This window comes from Bombus bifarius, unplaced genomic scaffold (genome assembly GCF_011952205.1).
Source record: "Bombus bifarius isolate JDL3187 unplaced genomic scaffold, Bbif_JDL3187 scf7180000008205, whole genome shotgun sequence".
In the NCBI taxonomy this organism is placed as follows: Eukaryota; Metazoa; Arthropoda; class Insecta; order Hymenoptera; family Apidae; genus Bombus; species Bombus bifarius.
Window position 1 is genome coordinate 44,263 of NW_022884509.1, and position 8,359 is coordinate 52,621.

The following is an 8,359-nucleotide window of genomic DNA, read 5'->3' on the forward strand; positions in this document are numbered from 1 at the left end:
ATTTAATATTAATAAGTTGCAAGTAATCGGGAAAAAATTTCTATCCTTATTTTCCGATATTACATTATTTTCACAGATTTCAATTCACTTATCCATTGATTGATATTAGGACAAATGAGGAACTTCGCATCTTATTAGATTAACAAATAAAATGTATTGTTCCTGATAAATGGTATGCAGAATAGTATTGGAAATAAAAGACTGGTTTATATTACAGTTCAAGTGACTGATAGTAGGAAAGCAGTGATGGAAAGTGAGGCAACGTATTATAAAATTGAATCCCTAATTATAGCATGTAGATAGTATTTTGAGTGTGGACGGAGGACAAAATTATGCCCTAGCCGGTCGACTTGCAACCATAAAGCGCGAACTCGATGAATACGAAGCGTCTGGGAAGGCAAACAGAATCTTCCTAACATCTTGCCGCAGCTCGTTCGATGAACTTTGGAGGAGGATACTCGCGGTTCAAGAAGAGTTAGATGGGTTAGATGAGGGGGAAGATGCGCGTGTAGCTTCGTTATCGCAAGAGCATCGGGAGCTTGACATGCGGTTCCTAGGTCTCTTTGAGTAAATGTCAGCAACAACCCCGTCGACAACAAAAACAGGCGAGACATGCCGGAAACCAGAGCCGACCACCTTTCCAGAGGTCCGCGTGCCCCAATTCGACGGTGCCCTCGAGAACTGGACCTATTTCTACGACACGTTCTCATCCATAGTGGACCGTAACGAAAGTTTGCCGAATGTCCAAAAGTTCCAGCATCTACGCTCATCTATAACTGGACGGGCCGCACAGAGTATCCAGTCATTAGAACTCACAGAGGCCAACTATCCCATCGCGCTTAACAGACTGAAGGATAAGTTCAGTTGCCCCCTCCAAATCTGCATGCGCCATTGGAATTTCCGGAACTATCCGGAAATCAAAATGGAAACTCCAGAAGCCCTAGAGGATTTGTTGGAAACCATCAGCGTAAATCTAAAGGCGCTCGAACACCTAAATGAGCCCGTCACATCAAATATAGCGATTATCGAATTGATCGTGTCGAAATTGCCCTCGTCCAGCCTGCGTAAATGGCAACGCACACTGCCCCGCCAACAGGTGCCATCCTATCAGCATCTGATACACTTTCTCAAAACACGAGCGTACGGGACTCAATTCCTCTCTAAAGCGAAGGAATCAAAAGGGTCAATCCACAAACACCACAGTCAGCGAACAACCATACCGCATGGGCGAACCCTTGCTACAACCAGCAGAACGGTGGTGTGTCCGACCTGCAACGGACCTCACGAGATCAGACACTGTAAAATCTTCAAGGCCAAATCATCGACCAAACGTTTTCAGATCGTGAAGAAGGCATCGTTGTGTATAAATTGCCTAGGCAGAGGACATTCGCCGACACAGTGTACATCGGGTTCGTGTCGTATCTGCGGTCACCGACACCATACTTACCTACACCGCGAACAAACCCAGGTAGACTCACGGTCGTCGAGCGGTCGATCTTCGAGCGGTCGATCTTCGAGCGGTCGATCGTCGAGCGGTCGATCGGCAAGCGGTTGGTCGCCGAGCAGTCGGTCGTCGGACAGTCGCTCATCGAGCGGTCGGTCGTCGGGCAGTCGCGCACCGAGCGGTCGGTCGTCGGGTAGTCGTTCATCACACAAGCGAGCCTCCACCGAACAATCACCATCTGGATCATCGAAGTCGCGGTCGTCCCACAAGTCGAGACGAACATCCGACACTTCACGGAAACATACATCTTCGGCTCCAAGAGGTACGAAAGAGCATGCCTCGTATGAGTCACGCTCAGCCCGGATCAAGAACACCACCCCAACCTCCTCGTCCAAGTCCCAACCGGGGCAAAACTGACTGTCCGAGACTACGACAGCAAGGGGGATCGGACTAACAAACACATCTCCCCACACCCCTCTGCATCATGATCTGTTGGCCACAGCACAGATCAAGGTTTTGAACAAACAGGCACAACCAATCCGAGCCCGAGCCTTACTCGACACTGGGACGAGCATGAACTTCATGACCGACAAGCTCGCGAATTCCCTCGGTATAAAACAAAGGAGATGTGCGATCCAGATCGGAGCCCTCGACAATTTGAGCACCACGGCAAAACGATACACCACGGCCACAATCACGTCGACGGACGGCAAGTATAAGAAAACATTGAGATTTCTTGTTATCCCGGCCATGTCGACTTTCATACCAAGCGAGCCCATCGACCCCTCGAGTCTGGGATTACCCAGAAATATTCAATTAGCCGATCCACAATTCCATTGCCCAGCCCCGATCGATGTCTTACTTAGTACCGGATCAACATTTGCGTCGCTGTGCATCGGGCAGGTCAATCTGGCGCAACCAGGCGAACCTGAACTACGTCTACAAAAAACACGGTTCGGCTGGGTAATCGGGGGGAGTCCAACGTCCCAAACCGCGATAAATACGTTCCACGCAACCACAACGGCTCTGCAAGAGGACCTCGCACGGTTTTGGGAGATCGACGAGGGACCGGCCACTACTCATCTTTCGGAATCTGAACGACTATGTGAAGAACATTTCCGAAACCATGTCCGACGAACCAAGGAAGGCAGATACATCGTTGCATTACCATTCAACGAAAAGCTTTCCTCACTAGGGTCATCGAAGGCCGCTGCAATGAGCAGGCTCGCCTCTCTTCATCGTCGATTCCAACGCGACAAACAATATGAAACCGCGTATAGTGCTGTGATCCAAGAATATTTAGACTTGGGTCACATGACGAAGATCAACACGGATCACGCCACCGACCACGGATATTATTTACCACATCACGGCGTGATCAAGGAATCGAGCGACACCACCAAGCTCCGGGTTGTGTTCGACGGCTCAGCATCAAGTACCACGGGAGTGTCTCTAAACGACGCCCTTCATACGGGCCCGAAATTACAAGAAGACCTGAGAAACATCCTATTGAGATTCCGGTAATTTCAATATGTCCTTAACGGCGACATCGAGAAAATGTACCGTCAATTCATCCTACGTCCAGAAGATCGTCCTTATCAGAAGATTCTGTGGCGTGCCGACAACGGAGAGATCGAAACATACAGATTCAACACCGTAACGTTCGGTCTATCCGCAGCCCCGTATCTGGCCATCCGATGTCTCAAACAGTTGGCAGAAGACGAGGGACCTTGATTTCCGAGAGCAGCGCAGATCCTACGGCGAGACTTCTATGTCGACGATGCGTTGACCGGAGCCGATACGAAGGACGAAGCCTTATCAGTCAGGAATGATCTCACGAAATTACTTAAGCTAGCCGGTCTAAATATCCGCACATGGGCATCAAACGATCGGGATCTGCTACGAGGGCTACCTGAAGAAGACACCAACCAGAAATTACATCTCGGTGAGTCATCCACGTCAAAAATACTCGGCGTCTTTTGGGATTCAGCCGACGATGCCATACTATATTCGGTCAAGACGATCAGTGACACTTCCCGAGTCACAAAGCGATCAATCAGTTCAGTCATCGCACAAATCTATGATCCACTAGGATTGCTCGCGCCGGTAATCGTTCGAGCAAAAATGATTTTGCAACAAGTCTGGACATTGAAGGTAGATCGGGACGAATCCCTTCCGACAGACGTACACACAGAATGGATCAAATACCACACCCAATTGCCGTTGTTAAATGTGGTAAGGTTCCCTCGGAAGACCATCATTGAATCCGCAACGAAAATTGAGCTACACGGATTCTGTGACGCTAGCGAAAGGGCATATGGGGCGTGCGTCTACGTGCGGACGACGGACCGAAACAACAAGATTTGGACTCGACTCCTCACGGCGCGGTCGAAGGTAGCGCCGCTCAAATCGCTCTCCATACCACGTCTCGAATTAAGCGGGGCACTTATTTTGACGTCCTTGATTTCGTCAATACGACAGGCCCTGACGACCAAGATATCGCGGATAGTTTACTGGACTGACTCCACCATCGTGCTCCATTGGATCAGTTCTTCGCCGCACACCTTGAAAACATTTGTGGCGAATCGAGTCGCTGAGATACAGACCAAGACCAATACCTCCGACTGGCGTCATGTGCCTACCGACGATAATCCAGCGGATCTCATCTCCCGAGGCCAGACGCCCAAGGAATTCCTATGTCCGTCCATTTGGAAAAACGGTCCAAGGTGGCTCCTGCAAAGCGAAAACTATTGGCCGGTCTGGAGCCCGACACCGGTAGTCGACCTCCCGGAGCAAAAGAAGACGATCTGTCTGAGGACGAATATTAGCGACAACACACTCCTCCATCGTTACTCGTCTTGGCCAAGACTAATAAGAATCGTCGCCCGGTGTCTTCGATGGAGACATAAGCAACACCTATCTGCCCATCTCACCACAGACGAACTGACTGCAGCGCACAACAGACTAATAAAAATATTACAATCCAGTCATTTCGCGCCTGAAATTCGGATCCTCCAGAAAAATCGAAGCGAGGATGTTGGAGGGAAACTACAGCCATTAAACCCCTTCCTCGACGAAGATGGGCTACTCCGGGTAAGAGGACGACTAACCAACTCCGCCATACCCTTCAGCCAAAAACACCCGATCATCCTACCGAAATCCCCGGTGACAGAGCTAATTATAGAGCAAGAGCACCGGAACAATCATCACACAGGGACACAAGCTACACTATACGCGGTGAGACTGCGCTATTGGCCGATCGACGGTCGTAGCCAGGTATGGCGCACTCTCAGAAGGTGCGTCCGATGCTGCAGAGCCAACCCTCCACCAGTGGAATACTTGATGGGTGATTTGCCAGAGGCGCGTATTACCGAATCGCGGCCGTTCACGAACGTCGGAATCGACTACTGCGGCCCATTCTACATCAAGGAGAGGAGGGACCGCAACCGACGTAAAATCAAGACGTACGCCGCCATATTCGTTTGTCTGGCGACAAAGGCGGTCCACGTAGAGTTAGTCAGCGACCTAACCACCGACGCCTTCTTGGCCGCGCTACGCCGTTTCATCTCGCGGCGAGGATACTGCGCAACGATCCTCACCGACAACGGCACCAATTTCGTCGGGGCTAATCGGCAGCTGCAAGAACTCCGGACCCTATTGCAGTCCGACGACCACCAGGATAGGGTACAGAATTTTCTCGCCGACCGACAAATACAATGGCGTTTTAATCCTCCGAACTCACCACATTTTGGCGGCTTATGGGAAGCCGCGGTTAAAGCGTTCAAACGCCATCTCATCCGCGTGGTCGGCACGGAGCTCCTGACCTTTGAGCACCTCAACACCCTTGTGATCGAAATTGAAGCCATTCTCAATTCACGCCCACTGACTCCCATCTCATCCGATCCGAAAGATCCTCCTGTCCTCACTCCCGGACATTTTCTGATCGGTGACACACTAACCAGTTTACGGGAGCGTGATTTCAGGACAGTTCCATCAGGCCGGCTATCCAGTTGGCAGCGCATTCACCAGATTAAGCAGCACTGCTGGAGCAGATGGTATCGAGAATACCTAAATGAGCTAACCCGCCGCAACAAATGGGACAAGGGCAAACATAACATTCGTGAAGGCACCGTAGTAATCCTCAGGGAGGATAACGTACCCTCTATGCAGTGGCCTTTGGGCCGCGTAATCAAGATCCATCCAGGAGCCGACGGAATCATCCGGACCGCTACCGCGCAGGCGGCAACAAGCATCCTCGACTGCGGTGTCAAAAGACTGGTCCCCTTGCCCATCCACCCAGATCCAGACGAGGCCGAACGTCCACACGGAGCGAAGGAGGTCACCAACGACACACCTGACTCCACAGCCAGAATTTGATCGGTGCCCTCTCAACGGGGGGAGGATGTTACGCCGCCTAAAACATCTGCACGCCAGCCCGGGCGACCGGACAACAACCGACCTGCGTAACGTCACTTCGATCCTCAATAAACTTAAGGACCCACCATAACTTTCATTTCCCTGTATTGTTTCGCCCTGTGTCTTCAACCCGTTTGTCTTGAAGAATTTCTAAAGCTTAAAAATATTCTCGAGACACAGTCGGTTTTTAGAGAGGTCCTTGGGTTTATTAGTCGCACTTAAAACACGGAGAAAGCGGGTATGCACCCATTAGGAAAATCCGAATAGCCCTGTAATAAAACAAGCTAGGTTTTTCTCACGCTCACAGTCATCTATCCACCACGATGGTTGTTTCGATCGTTCGCGGAGAGACGCGATCGCGAGATATCACGTCAACGAGAGTTGTAAGTTCCCGTTACGATTAAATAATCGACGCCACGAACTGATCGATTCCCTTATTTCGATTAGGATAATAAGGGTAGTTCAATGAATTCCACAGAATTAACACAAATAAATTAACGTTTATTTTAACAAATTATCAACTAGGAAGACATAAAGAGAACAACAAAAAGAAATGTAACTGCGTTTTGCTTGTTAAGTAATGCGCGATATAAGAGATGTGTTGACGGTTCGGCTTCTCGAAGAGTTCTGCTCGCCTTTCGATTTTTCCCGTTTTTTATGGAAGGCGACCCCCACTACGTTCGGACCACGCCACATTCTTTTACGCGAGGTAAAATAACGGCCACGAATCGACGTTTCTGGAGGTCGCCCTGCTTAATGAACCATGCGCTTGCCACTACAATGTTTGTTTGCCGGGCAGCCGCGACGATCCGTCTGCGACATTATAGTGCCGCGATCGACAGTTAAGAATATGATCTATGGTAAGCCGCATGGCGTAACAATGGTAGAAGACTCCCTACTCATCCCTTCGAGCAGTAGTGCAGGTCATGACCAATCGACACCGCGGTTCGTAACCCTCACTTTTCCTAACGAAAGTGGGAACAACGAATCCGCGTTCTTTAGGCACAGGGGCACACCCACACCGAACTTTTCTTCCGTATTAGAAAAAGAGCGACAGACAGTCTAAAAACTAACGCCTAACGCGGCAGTCTACACATAGCGCGAGAGTCGCATACTTCACGCAAATCTTTTGTCGGTTCTCGGTGTTGTCGAACATACATCTTCTCTCCTAAATATATTATAGTGCTAAGTCCATTAATACATTCCTTTCCATTATAAGAGCCCTGCTCTAGCGTACATATCTATCGCATCTTCGTGCGACAAGTTGTTAACTATTTATTTCTCTACGTCAGTGTAATCTAAGTGTTGGAAATATATAATTTATAATTCTGTGAATCACAGTGTTATACAAACTCAATCACCCCAATTATCTCAACGGAAATCAGGGGATCGATCAATTCGTGGTGTCGATTGTTATAATCGTAGCTACCGTAATAAATCGTAATAGATTTACGACCCCCGTTGACGTCTCTCCGCGCGATTACGTCTCCCCGCAATTGGTCGAAATTTACATGAGGAACGTATTATAAAATTGAATCCCTAATTATAGCATGTAGATAGTATTTTGAGTGTGGACGGAGGACAAAATTATGCACATTCCTTTTTCAATTCCAAGGAAAAACATCATCGATGAGTCAGTTGTCAAAACACGATGGAAATTGCTCGTTGTTAATTGAGCAAGTTTGATATAATTACACAAGCTAAAGATTTAACTTGAAATTTGTTTGAAGAAATTTATTTTTGCTTATACCTGATGTCAAGCGCGGTATTAAGTATCATGCTTTTATAACTATTGTTTTAAATATTTTTGTGTTGAAATATTGTCGTTTGGGTGTCTGTTTTGTACTGGAGGAGTACCCGAAATAATTATACTCGTCGTGTACAGCTAAACAGCTACAGGCAGTTGTTTGTATTCCTGGAACGCGTTGGATTCGTGTTCGTATGGTACGTTGATTGGAATGACTTAGAGGTGGGTTACTGGGGGTGTGAGTAATTATGTTTCAGCCAGGATTGGATAGAGAACGCGTTTAATCGACGTTTAAAGATCCGCTTAAGATACACATGCTCTGGTAGTTTCTAATTGGATCGTTATAGATGTCGTATCCTTTCTGCTAAATACGTTTTTGGGAGACATTAAGTTCAAAATGGCCATATTTTTAAAGAGGAGGAGAGAGGTGGTATGCATTGGATAAAGATAACAATTTTATATGAAGGATGTTACGCCACGAGGCTCACCACAGGCTGTATTTTCTAACCGTCGCTCGCGGTCCTGCAACGTCGCAGGCAGACCATCTTATCTGCCCGCCGCATCATATACAATGTATCGACGAGAGCATAGTTGTCGCCAAGCAGCGAGCTCTAGAAACGTCGATTTTTGACCGTTACGTTTTTCACACAAGAAGAGGCATACGTGATCATAGGCGCGAGCGGTGGCGTGACCCGTGCATAGTGGGGGTCGTCTTCCAAATGAGACAAAGGAATAATCGAAGGGCGATCAGT

General features: G+C 48.4%; 1 protein-coding gene across 1 annotated transcript; it reads left to right on the forward strand.

Moving 5' to 3' along the window:
* The first annotated feature begins 571 nt into the window (after positions 1–571).
* LOC117210484 lies at positions 572–5,821 on the forward strand. Its single transcript, XM_033453551.1, has 3 exons — positions 572–1,409; positions 1,947–2,964; positions 3,187–5,821. Exons 1-3 carry the CDS (start codon positions 572–574, stop codon positions 5,819–5,821), a joined length of 4,491 nt encoding a protein of 1,496 aa, XP_033309442.1.
* Positions 5,822–8,359: the final 2,538 nt, after the last annotated feature.